The sequence below is a fragment of the Hemicordylus capensis genome, chromosome 1, assembly GCF_027244095.1.
Source record: "Hemicordylus capensis ecotype Gifberg chromosome 1, rHemCap1.1.pri, whole genome shotgun sequence".
Classification (NCBI taxonomy): Eukaryota; Metazoa; Chordata; class Lepidosauria; order Squamata; family Cordylidae; genus Hemicordylus; species Hemicordylus capensis.
The window spans coordinates 391,897,504-391,923,217 of NC_069657.1; the positions used below are offsets into that span (position 1 = coordinate 391,897,504).

The 25,714-nt window shown below is 40.7% G+C and overlaps 1 protein-coding gene across 5 annotated transcripts in view; it reads left to right on the forward strand.

Moving 5' to 3' along the window:
* The window catches only part of CRIM1 (cysteine rich transmembrane BMP regulator 1), a 249,767-nt gene that overhangs the window by 40,611 nt on the left and 183,442 nt on the right, over positions 1 to 25,714 (forward strand). The window contains exon 2 of one of the 5 annotated variants that reach the window (XM_053302993.1): positions 22,763 to 22,839. The exons of the other annotated variants lie outside the window; for them this stretch is intronic. Coding sequence (XP_053158968.1) covers positions 22,815 to 22,839 — 25 coding nt within the window. The 5' untranslated portion in view covers positions 22,763 to 22,814. The remainder of the gene's footprint in view (positions 1 to 22,762; positions 22,840 to 25,714) is intronic. 5 annotated transcript variants of the gene reach the window in all.

The following is a 25,714-nucleotide window of genomic DNA, read 5'->3' on the forward strand; positions in this document are numbered from 1 at the left end:
GACTGACGCGGGCCTAAGACGGGGGTGAGGAGGACTCGGGCAGCTGGGAGGGTGGGTGGGCGGCTGCCGTGGCGGTAGTTGTTTGGGTCGATTTGGCCCTTAATCAGGTGTGGGGGGCGGGCGGGGAGATGAGAGCCGGCAGAAGTGTCTGGCCTGACCGCTATTGTCTTTACTGCGGAGAGCCCAGAGGCAGCAATGGTGGGTCTGGCCCGGCCGCCCAAGCACAATTCAAAAAGTTAAAGGAGCACCCCCCCCCCAAACCAAACGAAGCTCCATACATAAATGTGAGAAGCAACCGCCGCTGGGCGGGCGGGCCGGCCAAGGAGAAGCCCCTCCAGGCGAACACCAACTTGCAGCCGCCTATCTGGCTGCTGCTCCTGCGGTTGCTGTTGAAGGTCTCGGACGACGGGACACCATCCTTAGCAACTGGACACCACGCCAAACCGAGCCTGCACCTCTCCTGGCTTCCTCCTCTCACTCCCCAGGCGGTTGCTATGGAAGCCTGCGGGCTGCAGCTGTCTCCTTCTTCCGCCGCAACAAGCAAAAGGCTCCGGCCGGCGACTGAATGGCGGCTTTCTCCCGAAGGGGGCTCTTTTGCACACTGACTCGAGTTCTCTGGATGCCTGTCCACCTCCTTCAGTCTGGGGAGAACGGATGCTAGGGAAGTGGGCTGGACTCCTTAAGGCTGCAGTCCTCAAGGCACACTACCTTGGGATCCAGAGTCCCATTGGATTTCCTCCTTGGGGGTAAGCATCCCAATGAGCTTTACCTTGATTGCACATTGTAGCAATCAATCAAAGTAAAAATGGCTATGGCCGTGCTTAACAAATTTTACTGCCAGACACACTTTTCACACGTTGTTGTTGTTTTACTTTATATGCTCATACAGAATCATCAGTGTGCATGGCACTTTATAGAATAACAAACAAGACAGGTCCCTGACCTGATGGGCTTGCAAACTGACACAGAGGAGGGGACTACAGAGGGAGAGAAGGAAGATGGAATGGAATGGAAATGACGGTAAAGGGAAGATGTGTTCAAATGCTCTGCTCTGGCTGTGCTGGATGGGAGGAAGGAAGGGAAGGGGTGGGGAGGAATCTGCTTCCTTGCCAGCCCCGCCCAGCATGTGAGAAGGGAGGAGGAGGAAACTAGCACACCCCCACCCCCACTAGAGCCCGTTATTTAAACGGGCTTAAAAATACTAGTGATTTTCATAAGAAAGAGTGCCCAATGTCTTTGCTTCAGCCAACATTCCTCTCCTGACTGTCTGAGCCCTGTTCAGTGTAGCTTGATGTAGGGCCATATGACCTGAGGTTTCAGTTGAATCCTCTTCAAATATGTAATAATTTTTAAAAGTTCATTTCAGACTTCTGATACCAAATATATGCTGCAATCCAAGCAGTCGGTGACAATAAATCCACTAAAATCATTGAGTTGAGGCACTGAACAGAGCTGTTTCATCCTATACTGATCTATTTGCCACTGCCAAGATACAAATTTAATATTTATACCACCTTTATTATAATATTGCCTTGGGTAGTTCCAGAAGTTTGAATCTGCCTCTCAGGTAGAAATCTCTCTGCATTGTGATTCTGAATGCACCAACAAAAGTCCTCGAGTGAAGGTCAGAATCAGGCATGTGTTATTTCTCTTAATCTTTACTACCGATTGCTTCCTTTCACAGCAATCCCGATCAGCGTGGACATAAAATGATCTACCATCTGGCACCCTGCTTAGACAGCCTTAAAGAAACCAGCTTGTAGATTGAGGAAATTTACTCAAAGTAGTCCCATTGAAATTAAAAGGAAAAGTTGTCCTTTTAATTTCAGTGGGACTACTTTGAATAATTTTCCTCATATCAGTCCATACCTTTCAGAAGACCGTAGTTAGCTGTTCTATATGTACTCCCCCCCCCCATTTTCTTTTAGTTTTCAGTTTTCAAACACTGGCAGTTGGGTCCAAAAATAGGAATGAGTAGACTTTCCTGCCCATTTGATATCCCTTGAGATCTGTTCCAATTGGTTTCTAGGAAGAATTGAAGATTTTCAAATGTTTAGTGGATTATGGACAAAGACCCTCACACTATTAACAACACCCCTCCCCCCCCCAAAGCCCACCCTCCAGCACTTCCTAAATTTATTTTTTTTTAAACCCACACAAATTGAATTTCTTTCTCCTGGAGTTCAGTATTGTTGTTTTTTATTGTGTGTATTTTTAAAATAAAAATCATGGGTGAGTTTCAGCAATTTAGTATGTTTAAATTTATTTTAGATTTGGGGGGGGGGAACCCTGACATCCATATTTTCAAACATAATACAAGAGCTCCTTGTACTCCTGTGGACTTTTTTCTTGTCCTGAAACTCATTTGGGAGCATATTTTGTTGTTTTTTCTAAGATCCTACAGCATCCCTAGTCAGAAGCATTGCTGCAGCTAATTTATGCCACCCAAATTAATGTTTCCTTTTTTTAGTGACATATGACTTGTCTCCCTGCCAGTTCTAAAAAAGGCCTTGATAAATCAAAGGTAGATAGGATTTAGTTTTAAAAATGATTGACATTCTGAGACTTAATTTAATGTAGATTATAAAGTTTTGTGTTGAATAAATTTGTTTTGTTTAAAGTTACTAGAACAAGTACCGGTAATCCTACTGTATTTACTCAAATAGAAGATGACCTTGAATTTAAGCCCCCCCCCCTAAAAAAATTCTAACAGCAAAGAACCTGGGAGAAAACCTAGTCTTGGATTCAGGTAAATACAGTATTGTTGCTTACTGATATAGCTCAGTGACATAACTGTAGCCAAAACTGCTTGGGCTTCTGTGTATGTAGAACTGAATGTTTTCAGTTAGGATAAATTTAGTTTTAAAATGGTTTTGAAAGAGTTTGGCCTTATGGCTGATGCTTGATGTCTCGAGGAATAACTTTATGAAATGTTTAAATCTGGTGTTGTTTGTAGAAGATGAATGTTGTTCAGATATCTAATTATCCTAGAACTGACTAGGAATTAAGAGACCTTTTAAAGTCATTCTAACCTACTCTTTGCAGTCCTGTAGCTAAATAATCCTCAAACTGGTCAAGCAGGTATTACAGCATTTGTCTGTTAAAGGAACATAATATAAGAAAAAGCCATTCATTTCAAATACTTGTTTAGTTGATCATAGTTTTTTGAGTTTCAATTTGTGATGGTGTTCAGATGAGTTCTCTGGAAGGTTTGTGGAATATTTGTAAGCAAATAGCTAGTTATTTTAGGAGACCTGCATTTTTTTCAGTTTAAAAATCAGGTTATCTGAATTACAGAATTTATTTATCATATTTAATTTGGCTTGTGCATGCACATGTACAGTTATACCCACATTTTTATGACCCTCCCCTCCCGTAGGAATATGTAGTCTTGGTAAAGAACCAAATTGTATCCCCCCCCTTGCTGAATGCTAAAGTGAGGCGACACAAATATTTCAAATTATAGGAGTCAATTCTTAAAGATTTAATCTATGAAAATGACATGTATTCTGAAAAATTTGTTATGTAAAATTATTTTGATAGATCAAATAGTCTTTGGAAAATTGTATAGTCCTCAGGAAAAGAGGGTGTAATGGCACTGTAATGTTAAGAGTTCCCTTTTTATTGTGTGTGTGTCAATGACTAATAGCCAGTTTACATTTGAGGTAGCACTTTGCTTGGAGTTTCAAATACTAGTTAAATAATAGGTAGTCTAAAACATATAGGGATGTGAGTTTACTTGTATACTTAAATGTTTTTCTTACTTGCTAAATGTTGATAGTAAATATAACTTTGAACAACTGTAAGGTTTATGTCCTCTAGCATCATTCTGAGACATCCTACTTTTCTAAGTAGCATTTTGTTTTATTTTTAAGGTATGAGAAAAATGGTAAGTGAACAAGATGGTAGTGGCACAATCCTGCCACTTCAGGCTTAAAGCTAGATATTTGTCATAATAAATGACGCTGTAAGTAATGGGCATTTTATTCGTAGGCTTTCTAAGAGACTAAGAAGTTGTCATAGGTGCTAGATCCAAAAGATGCCTTACCAGGATAATCTACGGAGTCCATATGAGTGATCTTATTTTTATGCCCTCCAGCTACCTGAGCTATGCACTTTCTCAATTACCATATTATGAGTATTACTGTACCAAATAGAATGGGTGTTTGCTTTCCATCTCAAGGGGGGGAAAACACTATTTGTTTAATAATTATCTTGATTTCCGAAAGTCATATTGTGCATATTTGTTTGGAAGAAAGTCCTACTTTATTTAGTGGGACTTAGATTCAAACAAGTATGCATAGGATTCTGGTAGGTTATTTTGTTCTGAATCCTTACATTTGTACAGAGAAAGTCAAACTGCAATCTGCATGGTCTTTAAGCAGATAGAATTTTGTAATGCAAAATACTGCATCATGAAATGTTTGATTAAGCTTTTAGGTTGCATGTAGGCTCTATTTGCAAACTGATATGCCTTAATTTTTAGAGCAACCAGTTTGTAATCATGCTTGTACAAGGGAAATGTACATTTCAGAGTGAAAAACTTCATTTTTATTAATTTAAATTTATCATCTTTTTTTTCTTGCTGATTTTAAAACCAGGCCTATATTTTGGCTATTCAGCAGAGCTTTATAGTTGACTGACATTTCAGCAGGAATTTTTGAGGTTATTTAAAACAACAACAACTACCAACCCCCACCCTTAACTTTACGATGTGAAAAATGTTGCAAAAGGTACTACAATGTTTCCAACTAGCAAATGCACAATTTGCAGCCAGCAATTGTAACTAAAGAGCAGCTTGTAGTTGCATCAAATAGGATTCAGGAACTATAAAAGAAGATTTTTTTTTGGAGAGTTTTCATTTATGTACAACAAATCCTTTAAGTAATGACTACATATAGTACAATCAACAGCTCCAGGAAGTCGGAGTATTTGGATTCAGACTGACTTAATTTCTTTTCACTTCAGGTATTTTAACTTAAGTAGGCTGTAGATTGGGCTGCAAGGGTTGTTGTTGTTTTTTTGGTAGCTTTTCAATAATGAGGGACTTCAGACATACAGAAATGCTTAAGTTGTAAACACGAGGTGGTATTTTAGTTATTCAGCATATTTGGGTATTACATTATTGATTCAGATCAGAGACAATTATTAGCTTTGTTTTTTAGTAGTAGAAAAATATTGTCATCTTCCTTTTACGAATCCTTTATTTATAAAATTAAAACCTAAGTTACAGGTCTCTACAACTGGAAGGGAATGCTCTCTTCACCTTTCCCTAAAGTTTTGGTTTTATATTGTATAGGATGTCTGGTTCCCCAGCTACGATTCTTCTCAAACTGTGCGGGAGGGGAAGGGGAGGGATAGAACTCCTGACTCAAGAGTTTCTTGAGGCATAGAGACAGTGCTATAGTAGGGGCACTGGGATGTGGAAGCAGTGGAAGAGAGGGCCTAATATTTCCCATATATGCCACATGAAGAGAGGCCCTAAATGCTTCTGGAATCCGGAATGCTATTTTGGCAGAATTTACAGGCGTTCCTAATCTAAAAGAGTTTACAAAAACATTTTTGTATTACTGATGTAACTGATGTACTGATGTAACAGTAGTATTATTTTATTAATATGCAAACATTGTCCTAACCTATCTAAGCAACTTTTATTACTATATTCCATGGTTGATGCCAGCAAGCTGTTACCATAGAGGCGGAGTTGTCTAAGATCAGCATAAATGTCATTCTTTTTATATTGCAGTGTTGCTCTAAACATTCTTTGTGTTTTGTGCTGCTACTTTTGTTGTTAGCTATGTGTGTTCTGTTTGCACTTTTGTGCTAAATAAAACAAATATTTGCACCCAAAAGAGTTTAGACTGGAAGAGTAAAAGAGAAAGTAATGACTTAATTTAAGATTGTAGGACGTTGTCACATAACAGACTTGATTTTCTGCGAGAGTTAGGAACAAGTTGTTAGCTGCCTAAAAGCACTAGTTTGTGAGCTTATAACTGTTAGAAGTATATTATATATTCCTGCCACCAGTATTGCAGATGATAAAGTTGCTTTGAAATTTGCAACTAACAGTCTTGCAAATCAGTAGTTCAGTATTTTATTCCACTGAATCATATCATGTCAACCAAGAACCATGTTTCTCCTAATTTTCATTAGCTAACTGTCACATCACATTTTATTATTAGTACTAAAAATAAGTAGATTCAGTTTATAGTGTCAACATTGTAATTTTTTTAAAAGAATGACTACAATTCTGCTAAGCATGGTACACATGGGCATTCGTAGTTCTGGAAGACCAAATAAAATATTCACCCAGAGTTTAATAATACTGACTGTCAGATGTTCTCTTTAACCTTTGGCTAGAGGATATAGTTGCAAAGGAAATGCTTAACATTCTAGCATCTGGGTTTGAGTCCTTATATTACTTGGCATAGTTACATTAACAGATCTTTGCTTCCTCTCTTCCATGGTAGTTAATGCAGATGTTTCCCAAAGATATAGGACAATGGGTCAAAACCAAGCAACATGTTTGTGCCTGTGCCTTTCTACTAAGCATAATTGAATAACTTATTTCAGTGGGCAAGCATGACCAGAAATGCAGCTTTCTGCAACTGAAAATTTTAATCTTGAATGCAGTATGGTTTCTGAGATCAACTCCACTTTAGCAGCACATTCAGAGCAACATAGTGTGTACACGCACACTGTCTCTTTTTAGATATTTAATTTTTAAAGGACCACCATAAACCTTAAAATTTACATTAGTGATTGCAAGACAAGCAAGGTAATATGCAAAGAGCTAAACCTGTGGCTGTAGGCAGTAAAAAAAGTGAATTGTATATGCAGGAATAAAATGGTACCCCAAATGGCTAACCTCTTCTAAAGGTAAAGTGTGATGTCAAGTCAGTGTCGAGTCGACTCCTGGTGCCCACAGAGCCCTGTGGATTTCTTTGTTATCATACAGAGCCTCCTCCCGCGCAGTATGAGATGATGCCTTTCAGCACTGTCCTGCCCACATTAAGTGAAAGATCAACAGTCTTAGTTGTAGTTTGCTTTAAATACGGAAGTGTCAGTAACTAAAATGTTTCCAATGATTATGAAACAGAGAGGCAGTGGAGGAAGACTTAATGTAATTTTCCAGTGGGTAAAAATGAAAATAGATTCAGCTCATTTGGGGCATATCTACCTATTCTAACTTAATCCAGGGCCATGTTGGGCTCTAGAGCGCTGCCCAGTACACTCTCTCTGTCCTGTTGCTGCCTCTGATGGTGTCTGCCTGCCTGAAGAAGAGCCATGAAGCCCTGGATAATACAAGTGCGGGGGGGACTATGTGGCTTGTGTGGTTTGTTTTCCCGGACCATCATTCCATTCCCATATGGACGAATCTGCCTTTTGCCTTCATAAAAAAGGGCAATGCACCCCACTTTCATGCCCAACCCATTAGATCTCCAGGAATGGCTTAGCATAGGGCTTTGAAATTGGGCACAGATGTAAGACATTATTTTGAAGCAGATTAGTCAATTCTTTGATTTTTAATTATTTTTGAATTTTAAAAAACTTTTAAAAAGTTCTATAAGTGGTTTGTTTCATGGCTGAAAACTACAAAAACTTCTGGAACTGGAGCCCTCCCCCTGGACCATCCTTCCACCCCTCGTATGGAGAAACCTACCCTTTGCCTCCATAGAAAAGGGCAAGGGACTCAATTTTCTGCCCCCACTTTTAGATCGCCTGGAATGGCTGGGCATAAGGCTGTGAAATTGGACACAGATTTTATTTTATTATTATTTATTTATTAAAAACATTTAATATACTGCCCACTCCGAAGACTCTGGGCGGTTGTACAAAAACATGCAAAGCAAGACAACATTAAAATTACATTCTAAATTTAAAACTAAAGTAACTAACAAAAAAGAAAAAACCAAATAGGTAAACTACAGGGCAAAAGCCTGGTGAAAAAGAAAAGTCTTCAATAGAGATTTAAAAATCAGTAAGGAAGGGGCTAAACGAATCTGAAGGGGAAGGGAGTTCCAGAGAAGTGGGGCAGATGTCAAACAGGATTGCAAGACTTGTATTTTTTTTTAATTTCAAATAAATCAGTCAATCCTGTGGCTTTTACTGAATTTTCCCCCTGCTGTAGTAAAGCTGCCAGAAAGAGATATTTGTATCTATAGAACAGGGTTTCTTAACTTTGGGGCCCCAGATGTTGTTGGACTACAACTCTCAGAATCCCCAGCCATAAAGGCCATGTCTGGGGATTCTGGGAGTTGTAGTCCAACAACATCTGGAGGCCCAAGGTTAAGAAACCCTGCTATAGAGTATTTCACACCTAGTGAAAGTGGAACTAAATGTTAACATACAAATAAACAAACAACATCCCTCCTCCCCCCACAAATGCACATTGGTTGTTTTGCGATCCAGAAGGTCTGCGTGAGAACTGTGAAGCAAGGACATTTGTTTTGATTTTAATTTTTGAATTCATTGATGTGATGCAACAAGAATCTGGCCTACGTTTAGGAAGCCGAGAGAGAGCGAGAGAGCGGTAGAGGTAGAGGTAGAAGTAGTAATGGACTTGTTTTCTGTTGCTCCTGAGGACAGGACTAGAAACAGTGGGTTGAAATCAACAGAGAGAGGGGGAGAGGGGGGGGGCCCATAAGGTCATTAGGTCCAGGTTCTAAAATTCTTTGACCCTAAGTACAGTTCCCTGATTAATTGGATAAAAGAGTAGAGCAGGCTATGTGCTGGGGTGTCTGGCACAAACAATCTTGTGATTAAGAGTTGGTTCAATTGTCACATGGAACCTCTTTATTTCATGTAGCCTAGGTTGCTTTTATCATCTGAATTCACATTTATAGTACTAACTGCTGTTTGTTTATGGCCTAACCAAGATTGAAACCCTAAATTTGAAGTTGACTTATATACCCAAGTTGAGTATAACCTTAGTCCCATGTTATGTCCTTACCCACCCTCAGAAGTTGTGTTTCTTTGACTCCAAGGGCTGCTTTCATGGCCAAAGCAGCCACAAAACACAGCCACTCTAGGCTGCGAGAGTCTCTTTTGTGTACCAGCTTGAAATCTCCACTAGACTGCCTAGCAGCATCTTACATCATCTCTCCAATCTTTGCGTGGAAACAAAGTTGCTCACAAGATTCACTTTTCGTGTTAAGTCCAGAGGCTTTTAGCAGAGAGAATTAAAGACCACTCTGCCTTCCTGCTACTCCCTAAGAGTGTGCATGAATGGTTCGATAGTGAACTGATCCACTATGAACTAAGCCAGTTCAATGTTGAACCAGACTGGCCTTCAGGAAAGACGGACCGGTCCAAGATCAAACCGAATCCAGCCCGGTTCGCATTGGACCGGTTCATTGGTTTGAGCGGCTATGTGCGTGGGAAAATAAAGGGGATAAAGCTTAAGTTAGGGTGGCAGGTGATGGACAGGTGTCAGTAGGGGGGCCATGAGTGTGAGAATAAATGAGAAGGTGCTGCCAGCTTACTGGTCTGGTACTGCTCCTGCCCTGGGAATCTGAAAATGCAGCGGTGCTCCCCCAGAAGCCTGGCCAGGTTGCCGAGGCCAGGTGAGTGAGTGCCAGGCTGGCAGCCTGGTCGGTACTTATGGCGGCCAGGCTGCTGGGGAGGTGGGTGACGCTGCAGCTGGCCTGTCGGTTCAACTAAATCAGTTCGGGTGCCAGCGGGTCAGTCCGAATTCAGACCAAACCACAGAAAATGATCTGCACACACCCTTACTAATCTCATCCTTGCCAGAGCTGAAGTCCAACAGCCTGTTGACACTACAATAAGACGACAACACAGGCTGCGCCGAAATACTTTTCTCAACCCAATCTTTATCTACCTCGTTTCTTGTATTCTGCTTTTGTATTCTTGTATTCTGCTCTACTAGCAAGAGTGGAGCAGAACAGCCCCTGTTTTGTTGTGGTTTTGTTTTTGTTTGCTGTTTAGTTCAGTGAGGGTGTGCCTCACTGCTCCCCCTTACAAGGGTGTCTTATGTGAGGCATTTGTAGAAGGGAATGTGCCATAGACATTTCATACAGTTTTACAACATCACTGCTTACAAAGCTCAAAGGGACAGAAAGTACGTATATTCATGAATGAGCATTCTCCATGGTTTGGGGCCATCATGTAGTTCTGCTCTCCAAAATGTGCCTTCTATTTCCCTCCCTTAGTTCTAACACTGCATGGTGGTCATTCCTTAACCACCATGAACTATAACGCTGTAGCCACAGGAAATTTTCCTCAGTTTACCCTTTCACCCCGCAACTCTCCCTTTTCTGTGTGTCCTGTCAGTCATTCCCTGCTTGCTCAGGTATGCAGTTACTATCAAGTTATTTTTCTTTTGCCTTCTAACAGTGTTCTCTTTTGCCTATCCCTTACCCCGGAGTAGTGATTTAAACCCAGACTAGTGATTTCTATTTAACCCTGTCCTTCAATTCACTTTCCCCTCTGACTCCTTTCAATGTCTCTCAACTTCCCCAGTAAAGGTGAGTGTTGCTTTCTGCTAGTTTAGGTGTAGGTAAGAAATGGTTAACTGTGCTTGGACTATAGATAGGTGAGAAGACAGCTTGCTATGAGACTGTAGCTGGGGGATGGGAGGATTAGCACTGCAGCATCTCCTACTGCCTTCTGTAGGGAGCCGAGAGCATCTGGAGAATTCCAAAAGTGGACAGAAAAAGCTCAAGGGGCTCAATCCAGGTGAGTCTACCCCCTTTTTAATCAGAACCAGGGGCTGGGAAGTGGGTGACAGGGCAAAGGCTTGCCCATAGGACAGAGCAGGGCAGCCTTGTTTGGCATATGAGCCCTTCATAGGAGGCTAAGACAGTGGACAGGCCACTTACAAACCATAGTTAAGAGAAACAAGGCATTGGTGATGGTCTGCAGTGCCATTCTTTGCTTATTTCGTACACCTTAGTTAAATTTAACTGAGGTTCTGAGTTACATCTGAGCCAACCCTTGGTGTTATCAGGCCTGTCATACCTAATGAACGATGATGAAAATGGAAAGGTTTTACTATTTAGAGATGTGGATAAATGAGGCTCTTGCATTGAGAATACTGTGCAAATGGTTTGCCCCATCTTCATATGTTAATGTATGGGATTGTATTAATGTATTAGGATTGTAAATGGAGCTTTGTGTTTGAAATGTAGAGAGTATATGTTTTACTGACTAGGATGTTCATGAATGAGCAATTTGATGTGGTTCTGTGAGAAGGGAGTTGGAAATATGAAAGCTATGAGCTTGGACTGTGTTTAAATGTTAGGCTTAATTTTCCAAAGCTAATGCAATCTGTGCAGTGTGTCTGCAGTTAGTTCATATATTTCTGGGAAGGTTGTAGGGGGGATTATGTATGAGACAATGCATTTAAGGCTGTATGGTATGGGAATTGCCCGTCTCTGTGTATACAATGTCCATTGCAAATAAAGTCTTGAGTTAATCCATTGTTTAGCAGGTTTGTGTACACTATAGACTCATCACAAAAACACCAAGTATATGAAATTTGGTTGTCTTTTGCTGTTCAAACAAATTGGAGCTCAGAAATGTTCAGAAGACAAGTGTTCAGTGTCGTCTGTATTTATCTTTGTCTCACAACACAACTTTCTCTGCCTCTACTAGCCTTTAAATTCTAATCTTGAACTTGCTTATTCCTAATGGAAGCTGAAATGCTGAGTCTTTTATGCATAATACACTGTGCAAAGAAAATATATGCAAATTAACTTAATCTGCATAATATCAATCTTGGTAAGCTTACTTTCACTCGCATTGAATTTCACCCAAGGTTCAACTGCCCCTACTTTTACTTTACTTATCTGTATGTGATAGCTAGAAGTGTCAAGAGGGATAACAAAAACTTCTTTAAATATATCAGAAGTAGAAAACCTGCCAGGGAGGTGGTTGGCCCCTTAGATGATGAGGGTGTGAAAGGGATTATTAAGAAGGGTAAGGAAATTGCAGAGAAGCTGAATTCGTTCTTAGCCTCTGTCTTCATGGTGGTGGATACTGACCATATACGCTCTCCAGAATTGAGCTTTTCAGGTTTAGAGGCTGAAGAACTGGGCCATTTTGAGGTGACAAGGGAAGATGTGTTAAAACTGTCTCAAAAAACTAAAAATTAACAAATCGCCAGGACCAAATAGCATCCACCAAATAGCATCCACCCAAGAGTTCTGAAGGAACTCAAATGTGAAATTGCTGATCTCCTAGCAAAAATATGCAACTTGCCCCTACAATCAGACTCTGTACCAAATGACTGGAAAGTAGCCAATGTAACCCTGATTTTCAAAGAGGGACCAGGCCGGTCAGCTTAACTTCGGTGCCGGGTAAATTGATGGAAATCATACTTAAGGACAAAATTGTTAACCGTATAGAGGAAAAGGCCTTGCTGAAGGAGAACCAGCATGGCTTCTACAAGGGGAAGTCTTGCCTCACAAACCTTTTGGAGTTCTTTGAGAGTGTCAGCAAGCATGTGGTTAAAGGGGATCCGGTTTATATAATATACTCGGACTTACAAAAAGCTTTTGACAAAGTTCCCTACCAAAGGCTCTTGAGTAAACTCAGCAGTCATGGGATAAGTGGACAGGTTCATGTGTGGATTAGTAACTGGCTGAATAACAGGAAACAGAGGATAGGTATAAATGGAGAATTTTCACAATGGAGGGAAGTAAGAAGTGGGGTCCCCCAGGGATCTGTATTGGGACCGGTGCTCTTTAATTTATTCATAAATTTCTAGAAGTTGGAGTAAGCAGCGATGTGGCCAAATTTGCAGACACCAAACTCTTTAGGGTAGTGAAATCCACAACTGATTGTGAGGAGTTCCAAAAGGATCGCTCCAGACTGGGTGACTGGGTGACAAAATGGCAAATGTGGTTCAGTGTTTGCAAGTGTAAATTGATGCACATTGGGATGAAAAATCCCAACTTCACATATACGCTGATGGGATCTGAGCTGTCAGTGACTCACCAAGAGAGAGTTCTTGGGGTTATGGTGGGCAGATCGTTGAAAGTGTCGAATCAGTGCATGGCAGCTGTGAAAAAGGCCAATTCCATGCTAGAGATCACTAGGAAGGGGATTGAAAATAAAACTGCTAATATTATAATGCCATTATACAAAATGATGGTTCAGCCACACCTGGAGTACTGTGTACAACTCTGGTCACCACATCTAAAAAAGGACATTGTAGAACTGGAAAAGGTACAGAAGAGGGCAACCAAGATGATCAGGGGCCTAGAGCACCTTCCTTATAAGGCAAGGCTACAGCACCTGTGGCTTTTTAGTTTAGAAAAAAGATGGCTGCAGGGAGACATGATAGAGGTCTATAAAATCATGCATAGTGTGGAGAAAGTGGAGAGAGAGAAATTCTTTTCCCGCTCACACAACACTAGAACCAGGGGTCACTCCATGAAACTGATTGCCAGGAGGTCTAGGACCAACAAACGGAAGTACTTTTTCACACAACGCGTGATCCACTTGTGGAACTCTCTGCCACAAGATGTGGTGACAGCCAACAACCTGGATGGCTTTAAGAGGCGTTTGGATGACTTCATGGAGGAGAGGTTTATCAACGGCTGCTAGTCAGAGGGCTATAGGCCACCTCCAGCCTCAGAGGTAGGATGCCTCTGAGTACCAGTTGCAGGGGAGTAATGGCAGGAGAGAGGGCATGCCCTCACTCCTGTCTGTAGGCTTCCAGCGGCATCTGGTGGGCACAGTGGTGCGAAACTGGATACTGGATTAGATGGGTCTTGGGCCTGATATAGTTCCCACTAGCCAGCTATCCCTGATCTATGTTCCCACTAGCCAGCTATCCAAGTAGCGCTGTACCAGCTCTGGTATGCTGTGCTCTCAGGAACCCAAGCAGCCTACACAGATTGAGACACATCCAGCACTGTTCTCCCTCTCTTAAAGGGGCAGGCGCTGCTAACACCTAAGGCTTCCTCCTCGGGGCTTAAGCCTGCTAAATAAGGGAAGCCAGTGGACCAAGCTTGGGTGAAGCAGCAACACGGTAAGGGTAAGCATCCCAGGGTTTGGAGAGAGGGAGAACAAGAGGACTTTTTAGTTGTCTGGACCTCGCTAGAGAGTCTTCTGAAAATATTATGCTCATGACAGCCACAGACCGCATTATGAATATATGTGTGTAGAACCCAGTTCTGTGGTATATCACCATTGGCACAGATATTGGGTACCTGAAAAGAGGGACAGGGCTTACCACTTCTGTTGTAGCCCAAATCTAGCTGGGAGGAGAGCTGGTCTTGTGACAACAGCAATAGGTTGTCCCCTTTGCTGGGCAGGTCCACCCTGTTTGCATGTGAATGGTCACTGCTTGTGTGAATATAACATTTTCTTTCCCACTCTCCTTCCTTTAATAGGAAAAATAAGGAACCCAAACCTGAGACAAAAGGCAGCCAGTCACAAAGCATGGATTGCCACCACAACCAGTCAAGACTGTGCCAGATACAAAGGCTGACACCTCATGGGGTTTTTATCTGCCTCAGACTGAGGATGATGCTATGTCCTGTGTAAATAAGGACCCAAAGAAATCCCCAGAATTCCTCTGGGTGCAGATAAGAACCAGTCCCTTCCTGAGGATTATAGACCATACTCTGAACAGGTCCAGCGTATGATGTCAGTCTTGGGCTTAGAGACACAGCAACTGAAACATGAGACTGCAGATCCTGTGTTTGGCCTTATCCAATTTGGTTCTGCAGCACCACTACCCTTACCACTCCCACTTCAACTTCAAAAAAATTAGAAAACCTCTATAGAGTACACCAAAGTGGTGGACCCTATCTGTTCTACAGCACCCTTCAGATGAGGCAGCCCCTGCTAACAGGCCATTCGGTGCAGGCTATGACAGACAATGCAACCACGATGTCATATCTTTACCATGAGGTGGGGAGCACACTTTCCAACATTGTCATGCCTAGCCATGAGTAGATGTGGTACCTCCATCATCAGATCTGGCCTTCTGCGATACACATTGCAAGGAAGGGAAATATATGGGCCGACTCCTTGAATCAGACACAACAAATACATCCCACAAATAGACATTGGACCTCTCAGTGGTGCCGGGCCTCTTCAACAGATGGAATCATCCACACATAGACATTTTTGCCACCAAGGAAAACAAACAATGTACACAGTTCTGCAGTGGACTGGGCCAAGTATGCTACTCCTTGGGAGATGCGCTTCTGTCTTGGAGCAAGGAACTGCTATACATGTTTTACACTCATTCAAACAGTTCTATACAAGATCAGAGAGGAAGCAGCAGATTGCATCTTCATCACTTCCTGGTAGCCTTAACAAGCCTTCACTCTGCTAGCCATGGTGGCCTCCACTCTGCTACCCATGGCCAAATGTCAGGCATCTGTCCCTACCCAGCCATCCCAACCTATCTTGCCAGAGAGCAAGGATCAATACTTCATCCAGATGTGAAGAGTCTTTATCTCACAGCCTTGTGGATCACCAGCAGGTGATCTGAGACCAGGAGGTCCTGGGTGTCATCTCTACTGCTAGGAAACCTTTGACGCAACGCTTCTACAGGGCAAAATGGACACAGTTTACCATTCTTGTGATCTTTAAAGGGGTCAACCCAAAAGAGGCCTTATTGGACTTATTTAATACCTGTTACTCTTTAAAAAGTTAAATCTTGATGTTTCATCATTTAAAGTTCATCTTGCTGCAGTTGTGGCCCACATTCCCCATATTTTCTCATTGGGTCCTGTAAGAAAACTTTTTAAAAGGGACTGCTCTGCTTGTATACCCCAGCTCCAAGATTAGCCCCTCGGATTAGCTGGTTCTCTCTATGCACAAACCATTTGAGCTGATGGCTACATGCCCTCTGAAATATTTGGCCATTAAAACATCATTCCTCTTAGCAATTACCTCAGCCCTTTGAGCGCTCTTAGGGCTCACCCCCCCTTCAAATCCTTCCACCATAATAAGGTCCTATTCAGGCCTGATATCCTGTACTTACCTAAAGTGGTATCTCAATACCTTGTGCGAGGGAGGAAAAATAAATTTTAAAAAAACTATTTATCGGGACATCTGCCTTCCAGTCTTCTTTGCCTCACTGTCTTCAGATGAAGTATGCGCTTGGCATACCCTGGATGTGAAACATGCATTGTCCTTATCTTCATCGTATTCAACCATTCCATTAGTCCACTATGTCTGCTATGTTGGGAGAAACAAAGGAAAACAAGTCTTCTGCCAGAGATTGGCAGCCTGGTTCACATCTGACATAAAATAGGCCTACACACTTGCTAAGAAGCCATTACCGCCCTCCATTAGAATGCATTCTGCAACTTCTACAGCTTACCTCCATGGAATTCCATGAGATGCCATCTGTCGGGCAGCAACATGGAAAGGACCCTTGTCCTTCATGCACTACTATGTTTTGGACACCAGGTTAAGAGCCCATTCACAGTTTGGAGCAGCAATCCTCGACACTGTGATGACCACTTCTCCCGCCATCCTGGTGAATAGCTCACTAATCTCCAGCGTGTGGAGAATAATAGGACCACTAACAAGAAAGTCAAATTGCTTACCTGTAACTAGTTCTTGTAGTGGTCCATTGTCCTTTACACAATCCTACCTCCTCCCCAGTGTAGCAGTCACCTACCTGTTATGTACTTTCCGAGGGAGTGCCTATTTCTGGCAGGCTTGTCATCTGAACCTACCAACCTCCAGTTCCTGCAATGGTTCCCAAATTCCACCTGAGAGTCTCTTCCCCACTTCAAATGTCAGTGACAAGTTGTGTGGAGAATCTCGTGTTGGAGCTGGGAAACTTGTGAAAAACTCGTTTTGAGAGGTAAAATTGTATACTTTGTACTTTCATTGGAGGCATAACTTTAAAACTGTGCCTAGGGTGTACAAATGCCTTGTTACAGCTTTGCTTACCTTACAAAGGTTATAGTATTGTATATTATTATCTAGCATTAGTACAGATTTTTTTTAAATGTGCAAAGTTATTCCTGTGCAGCAGCAGGAAGTGGCAGTCGCACTGGTAAGCACCTCTGTCTTTACTTTTAAGGTGCCGCTCACTTCCACCCCCAGCACTGCCTTGAATTGCTGGATTGGTTTGAGGTTCAGCCTGACCATTTTGAGGTTCGGCCAAACTGGTCCAAATTTGGACCGAACTTCAAAGTCTGTATCAGTCAAGCTGTTCTAAGTTAGACTTACTTGTAAGCTTTATTTTAAGATGCTAGGAAACTTAAAGTTGCAAAGTATAGTGCAATTTGGACTGCTTGTCTTGCAGTGTTGTCACTTTCTGACCAGGGGAATGGATAAGTGGATGGGAATAGGTAGTAAACCAGCCATATAGTTGGAATTGTTCTATGTAGGCAATTGATTTTTTTCACAAGGTGAATATTTTGCTTATGAGCAGATAGATATGCAATAAAAATGTAATCATGTAGAAAATTGCCTTATACTGAGCCAGACCATTGGTCCATCTAGGTCAGTAATGTCTACTCTTGACTGGCAGCAGCTCTCTAAGATTTGAGGCAGAAGTCTTTCCAAACCCTACCTGGAGATCCCAGGGAATGAACTTGGGATCTTCTGCATGCAAAGCAGATGCTCTACTATTGAGCTTTGTTGTTGTTGTTGTTGTTGTTGTTTGTTTTCTATACTGCCCTTCCAAAAGTGGCTCAGGGTGGTTAACACAGATAAATAATAAATAAATGAGATGGATCCCTGTCCCCAATTTAGGGCTCACAATCTAAAAAGAAACATTGGACACAAACAACAGTCACTGGAGGTACTGTGCTAGGGGTGGATAGGGCCAGTTACTCTTCCCCTGCTAAATAAAGAGAATCACCACCTTAAAAGTTGCCTCTTTGCCAAGTTTAGCAGGGGGAATTATTGCCATCCCCTAGATGGGATGTTGCCATCCCCTAGAGAAATTATTATTGTCCTTACTATCATCCACTGATCCAGCTGGGTGACTTTTTTTACTGCCTGGTAACCACCTGATCTCTGGAACTGACTCTTTCAGTCAGAACTCTAATAAGAGTACTTACTGTGAGAGTCAGTAGCAGAGATCTCAGCTCTCTTTCTCTGTTTACCAAAGAGCATAGGCATTTACCACACATCTCATTAAGTACACTGCTTTGCCCATTGACTACCTTTTTTTTTTTAACAAGGGAATGTCTCTTGAGGCAGGGTGTAGGGCTAAAGGAGAAGAGACAGACTAAAACAGAAATAAACTTTGGAAAGAAGCGCCTGATAGTATTGATTCCAACCAGTTCCTGTCTACAAAATTGCTGCAGGTTGTAAAATGCTTTATTTGGAAATACTTTGAGGAAATTCCTCCGTTGGGTGCAGAAAAAAATTGTGACAAATGTAAACAATGTGATGCAGCAACCGGGTGTCAGAATGAAGCAATATTAAACCAATATGTTTTTATGGCTATAGGAAAACATGAATGCACTTTTATCTGCTATTAAAATGCATACTTTATAATACATTGAATTTTTCATTTTAATTAATATTTTAAAATTTGCCTTTCTTTCTTGATGATTTAAACTGATACAGCTCTTTGAATTCTGCCTGTTGTGGATTGATTGGTACTAAAAAAAAAAAAAAATCATTTGAAAGTGAGTTGATCTTTTGAAATGTATAAATACATCTATATTGTCATGAGAAATTATTCCTTGTTTGTATTTAATAATGTTTCTAAAGCCTGCTGTATTGAAGCCCAAAGGCTCAAGGCAAGTAAAGATTCCATAAGTAAAGATTCCAGTGTATACATACAAGTGAGTGTGCTTGTATGACCGTATTCCATTCTTTTTAAATTGTATTGCGTAAAGGAAGTTTGCAGTTAATATGGCCTGCAGAACTCCTCGTCTTGCAAGTTGTACCTATCAGTTAACCTACCAAGAATTATTTTGAATTGGTTCCAAGTCTCTATTCTTCCCATCTATTTTTAAAATGTGTTGAATATGTGAACAGGTATTGAAACAGATTATGATTCATATTTAGTATCTCAGATGGCTTCAATTTTTCTGTGAAATAATACTGTTGAGCCTGATAGAGCCAATTTCGTGTTTTTTCCTAAACCAGCTTTGTTCGAAAGTATTAATTATTAAGTTGTTTGGGGGAAATTTGGAGAAATCTGACTATTACTTCTTCACCTACCAAAAATATTGCATCCATTTTAAACAATTCAGCTTAATTCTCCATCACCTGCTTTTGCTTAAAGAGTATCAGTGGTTTGTAATTTTAAAATTACAAAAAAAACCCTCCCTGAATTGTTACCAATGAAATATATAGAACAGCTGTAGGAGTGTTGGTTTTTATAGTCCAACTCTTGTACACATAATGTGTTACATTTGATATGTTTAAACATTTACCATTCTAGTGTTTTTTCTCCAAGCTTCATAATGGGCACCACTAAAGAACAAGAATACTTTTAGAGTACTTCATGTAGAAGGTTTTTCTTTATAGGTCTGTGGCATATGTGGTTATTGCAAGAGACAGATGCATATTTACATCAGAAAATGTTTAACTCGATTAGATTGTGAGCCCCTTGGGGACAGGGAGCCATCTTATTTATTTAATAAATTTAAATAATTTATTTATTATTTTTCTCTGTAAACCGCCCTGAGCCATTTTTGGAAGGGCGGTATAGAAAGCAAATAAATAAGTAAATAAAATAACTATGCTAATTGAAATAATTAAAATGGCAACATTCCATTCAAGTACTCTTGTTGCGTGTGTGCATCACATGCTAGGTAAAAGGGTGCTACCTGTGATTCCTTGCACTTGAGTGCCACACTTTTACAATGTGTATTTCCTGTTCATGGGACGGGGGGACTGAAAGTAATTGATTGTGTCCCCCTGCCAACCCCCCCCCCCCATAATTGACACTTATGTGCTGATCAGGCATGTAGGTGTGGAAAACTAGTGTGCAGGATTCCACACAAAGCACTGAGTGAGCAAGTGAGTATCAGTCAGGATTGTGGCCAAAGCTTGTCAGAATGAATCTTGTTTCTCTTAAGGCTTCTCAAAGGCCAATCATTCTTTAGTTGTTTTTTTTTGCAGGATGTTCAAGATCAAAAACAAAACAAAGCAAAAAACTATTCCTGGTGCTTTTTCTTTTCTCATTCAGTACTATAGCAAGAACAAAATAGCTGTAACCTGAAAGTTATCTTGTCTACTTTGATATTGGCTTTATCAAACTATAGACAGGTATTTCAGGAACTTTAGGAGCTTAAGTGTGTTTCTGAAATTGCTAGATACATGAATTTAGTATTCAAATACAAATTCTGTGGTTAACTTTATAATCTGTAATGTTTAAAGTTCTTATAAACCTTTGCCCTCATCAAGAATAGACAGGAGTAAGATCTTCTGTTCTGCTTTCTGCCCGCTTATTAAATATAGAGTTTTACAGTTAACAAAACTGCAGAAGCATTATTCAACTTGGAAACACAAAGAATATTATAGGTCAAAATATGAATTGGAAATGTCTATTTTTTAGTGCTTAAGGGAACACACAGCATCTGATTAAAAGATGTTTTCTATTCACTAGAATATTTTCTTGGAGTTGTCGTAGATTCTTTGGTGGTCAGTAGTTCTGAGCAGCACTTAATGATCAAATGCTGCAGAGAGATTCTAAAGAAATAATATCCTCTTAGAGCTTGTGCTAAGTAAGAGCATTGTAGCTGTTAAAGGAAGTTAGTCAAAATTGTTGTTCTGATCTATTATGTGTACTAAAATTTATGTATATAAATATAAAACTCAGTTTATGAGCAATTTTTCCCAGTCAGACTTTCTAGAATGAGAATATTTTGCAGATAGTACTAATGCTTTTTAAGCCTTTTGAACAGAATTGATTATGTCAGCTATGTTGCTATCCATAGAAGAATCTTGGCTAGTAACTCAGTGTTATTGCATAATTACTTATGAGAAATTAGAACACTCTACTTCTATTCCTGTTTATGTGCTTGGATGTCTTACTCCTTTTCAACAAAGATGACTAAGTGATGGTTCTGGTATTGGTAAATATCGAACCTATAATCTTTCAAGTTCCAAAATACAATCCTTAGAAGATTAATTATAAAATGCCTTAAAATAAGAATTGCCCCAACAATGTATACTTATTTGCATCAATTTTTGTTGAGAAACTTTATCAAGATTTGCATTGTTCAAGGAAGGTAACAAAGGCTTTTTACTTTTTTTTGCTTCGGAGCATGTAACAGAATCAACCTGAATTCTTAGCCCTAGGTTGAAGCAATACATCAAGGATTGAGGGCTATGTGATTTACTTTCTCTAGATTACTGTTAGACACTTTTTCAGCTGGAGAAATGGGTAGGTAAACATTCTCATTTGAGGCTTTTCTCTTCAATGAATACTTCAGTGAAAAGTATATTTTCTGTACCTTGTTGCGACTTCCTAAGCAGATAGGACTTGTTTTGTCAGCTGAACAAATCAAAAGAACTCTTCTCACAATCTGTGAGAAGAGCTCCAGGGCAGTCTGAGGGGAAGGAGGGTTTAACTTACCTTCCTTGCAGACGATCTCCTGTGCTTCTCTGGGTGAGTGGATTTCCCGTGCAGATGAGCAGCAACTCCCATTGCAGTTCCCAGGGTCAGGGTGCTGGGACATGCTGCGGCATGCTGCCCCGCCAGCCCGAAGCCTAAATAATGCACCCCGTGAGTGCATGGTACATTACTGGGATCCCCCCTCCCTCAAGTGGGCCAGCCACGGCTGCCACAGGGAGCACTCACTCCTTAACCTCATTTTAGCAGGAGGCTGCTTAGGCGGGTTTGCCACCGTTTAGTCACCAGGATCAGGTGTGATCCCGGTGGTTCACATGAGTGTGCAGAACTGGGCTGGACTCCTTTAGCCCGGTTTTGCATGCTCGTGTGACTAGCCTCATTGGTTCCTTGGGTCATGAACATGGCTTCTAACTTGCTTGAGCTTGATGGTCCCTTCTCTCCTTACCGCGTTGCTAATGTGCTGGGAATTGTGGCTTGCTAAACCACAGCTTTTTGTGTGGTCCAAACAAAGAGCTGCTGTTTAACTGTGGTTTACAAAACATGATTAACAAAGATGTTAAACCAAGACTTAACTGTGGTTTCAAATCCTGGTTTAAGGTTAGTTTATAAACCATAGTTAAATAGCTTCTGGTTTGGACAAGCCATGGAGTTGTAGGTAACAAGCCACAATCAGAATTTAGGAGGTGAAGGGAAGAGTGGAGTGTATGGGCTCAAAAGATCAGAAGTTGTGTTCACAATCACGGTTTGTCAATGGTGTGAACTGGCCCATACAGTAGTTCTTCCCTCTTTAAAAAGCTGTGCATTTTAAAGTGCACAAAATGTTAGCAAAGGTATCTAAATAAATATAATGTGTTACATGTCTTTCCCAATCTAATGAAAAAGCACAAATCTGCAGTTTAGGTGGCAGTCTCTTGTATGTTGCAGTAGGGAAACTTATAGCCCTTCTTGCTGCAGTTAATATGTTAACTTTTCTGTTTTAATGCAGTCCTTGGGTAGTGAGTGACTTTGCTTTCAGAGCTTACAGCTTTCTATTCTTGAGTTAGTAAAGGCTCTTTTTTGAGGCAGTGGGAGAGGGCATGTATAAACAAATATGAAATACTAAGTACTCTAGCAAACCTCTCCAAATGTCCAGCGCACTTCTTTAGAATCTCTTCTAAGTGACATTAAAGTAATGATTTTTCCCCAGCACCCTTTGAACAAAATCTTACTGAGGTGGAAGTGTGGTTCCTTGTGATGTTCTTGATTGACAATTCTTTTGCTTCCTGGTAGGTGGAGCCATTACACTTAGTATAAGGACTCAGTTGTAGGCTGAAGGAAGAGGATGACTACTATTAAAAGAACTGCTGGTAAGTCTGCCTTTCTTTTGTACAGATCATACAAAAGATGATGCAAAGGGCTTGCTGCTGCATGTCAAATTGAAAGTTTCTGGCTAAGTTTTTTCAGAAGTCATGCCATATGTACAATAGCAAATCTAAAATGATGTAAACTTGTGAGCATACTTCTGTCTGGTGCACTGAAATATTATGTAGATGAATACTCAGTACTAGTGTGTCCTAGACATGCATAAGATTAAAAAGTATTTGGCAACAAAATGGCAAATGAGGGGTTCATTGTAAAGAAGTGTAAAATTATATTCATTGGGGTTAAAATGACCAACTTTACATATACTCTGATGGGAGTCTGAGCTGTCTGTGACTAACCAGGAAAAAGATCTTGGGGTAATGGTGATTCACTCTGTGAAAACATAGTATGTGATGGCTGTGAAGAAGGAAAATTCCTTACTTGGGAGGAAAAATAAAATTGCAAATGCCATTATACAAAGCAGTAGTGGAACCATATTTGGAATATTGTATACACTTTTGGTTGCCTCTTTTCAAAGGATATTGTAGAACTGGAAATAGTTCTTGTTGTCCTTTTCTGCACTATCAGGGGGCCGGAGCACATTCCTCATTAGAAAAAGCTACTGCATTTGAGACTTCTTAGTTTGGGGGGAAGCAACTAAAGGAAGACATGAATGAAGCTTATAAAATTATGAATGGTGTAGAGAAAGTGGATAGAGACATTCTTCTTTCTCTTGCAACACCGCAATTAGGCATCATCCAATGACACTGACAGGAGATTTAGGGTGGACAAAAGGACTTCACACACTGTATGATTAATCTGTGGAATTTGCTGCCGCAGGATATGCTGATGGCCACTAGCTTAGATGAGTTTGTAAGAATATTGGACAAATTCATGGAGAACTAGTCTTGATGGCTGTGCTACTTCCTGCTTCAGAGGCAGTTTGCGTCTGAATATCAGCTGCAGGAAAGCAATGGCAAGAGAGGAGGTATGCTTTATCTGCTGCTGCTGAGCTTCCCTGAGTCACTTAGTTGGGCCACTGTGGCAAACAGGGTGCTGACCTAGATAGTCCATTAATCTGATTCAGCAGAACTCTTCTCTGGTTATATTCCTATTTCTGTGTGTACGTGTTTATTACACATAAAGCAGAACTTGTCCTTGCTACCATGCTACTTGATTCTAGCTTGAACTTCATTACCAAAAGTTTTCACAACGGAATCCTGCTGACCAAAACTTTTTAATGCATGCATGGAATTATATACATGTGCATTTTATTGGATATTGTTGCAGAAAAGATATTTTAGCTAATGGAGTGTTCAGTCTGTAGCTCTGCCTATATTGTATGAGACAGTCACTTCACTTACATGCACTCACAAGCATGATTTTTTGCACTAAAAGTAGGGTGCTTTGAGGTCATAAAGGTCTCTCTGTCTCCCTCACATTTCTGTATATGATTCAGTATAATGTAGGGTTCTCAAACTGTAGGTTGGGATCACCTGGGGTGGATGTAAGAAACTTTAAAGGAGTCAGGAGGCAGGGACCACATCTGACATTTCCAAGAGACAAGGTAAACAAAGGGAGACCAGAGCCAACAACCACCCAGCTCTTCTGCCACTTATAAAGCCAAGGGCAGGTACAGCCGTGGTGCTTTTTTGGCCAATACGCTGGATGAAAATATCCTCTTGGGAAACCGGCTTGCGTGAGTGTCTGTCGAGACAGAACTCTTTTCTAGGCCAAAGAAGCACCACTGCTGTGACTGTGTTTGGGTTTGTGAGTGACAGAGGAGCCAGTTGGTTATTGGCTTCTGTTTCCCTGTCTGCTTCCCTGTGCCTTGGAGATGTTAGAGTAACTCTTTGGGGACTGCTTTAAGTTTGATGTCTTCTCTGAATTCTGGTTTAGTGTGGAAGCTAAGAACAAAGAATTAAGTGAGAAAACTATGAACATACTGATTCCCTTTGCAACATCCTTCTTGTGTGAATCAGAGTTTTCCATGGTTGCTGCTATAAAGAGCAAATATTGATCAAAAATAAAGTGGAACCCCAAATTAGGTTGGTAGTCTTAAACATAAAGGCTGGGTTTGGAAAACTAAGCAAGAGCAAGCAATCTCATCCTTCTCATTGAAAAGATAAATGTGCTTTATTTATCTTTTCTACATCATGGGGTGATGTAAGTCATGTAACTTATATATAACTTTAAGGAGTCACAGTATCAAAAAGTTTGAGAATCCCTTCCCCCTGGTATAATGTTATTGTTTCAAAAACTGAATACAAGTCTTGTTCCCATAAGGGACAGGCCTGAATCCTGTTAGTTTTTCTTTGAAAACCCTTCCCATGTGGGGTTATGATCGTTTCCTCTGATGGAAGGCAAATCCTACATGATCTAATTGTACTGATCAGCAGAGGCAGTCCTGCATCATAGGCTCTGCTGTTAGTTGAAAATGACTCTGTTCATTTTTCCTTACAATTTTCCTTAGGTGCTATATTTCATTTTTTTCAGTACTTGATACACTGCAGTTTACCTATGTCTGAGTCAGAGAAACACAAACCTTTAATATGTAGAGATTCATGAAAGAAATAATCCAAACTCAAATTGAATGAATGAGATCTACAAAGAACCTCCGACAAGGAGCAGGTTATAGTTGACTACATACGTTTTTAATTATTTTACAAATACTTGTAAAAATAAACAGGAGCTGTCTATATTCAGCTCTTTTGTTTTGGAAAGAATTGTCTAGTAGTTTTAATTGGATAAGAAAGAGAGAGTTAGAACTGTGGAGTAGTTGACAAGAATTGCTGATGCTAGTTGTAATGCAGCTTCAATTCCATGGTAACAAGGTTCCATAGTGCAGGTTTATAGAAAGACAGAATGCTTTTCAAATAT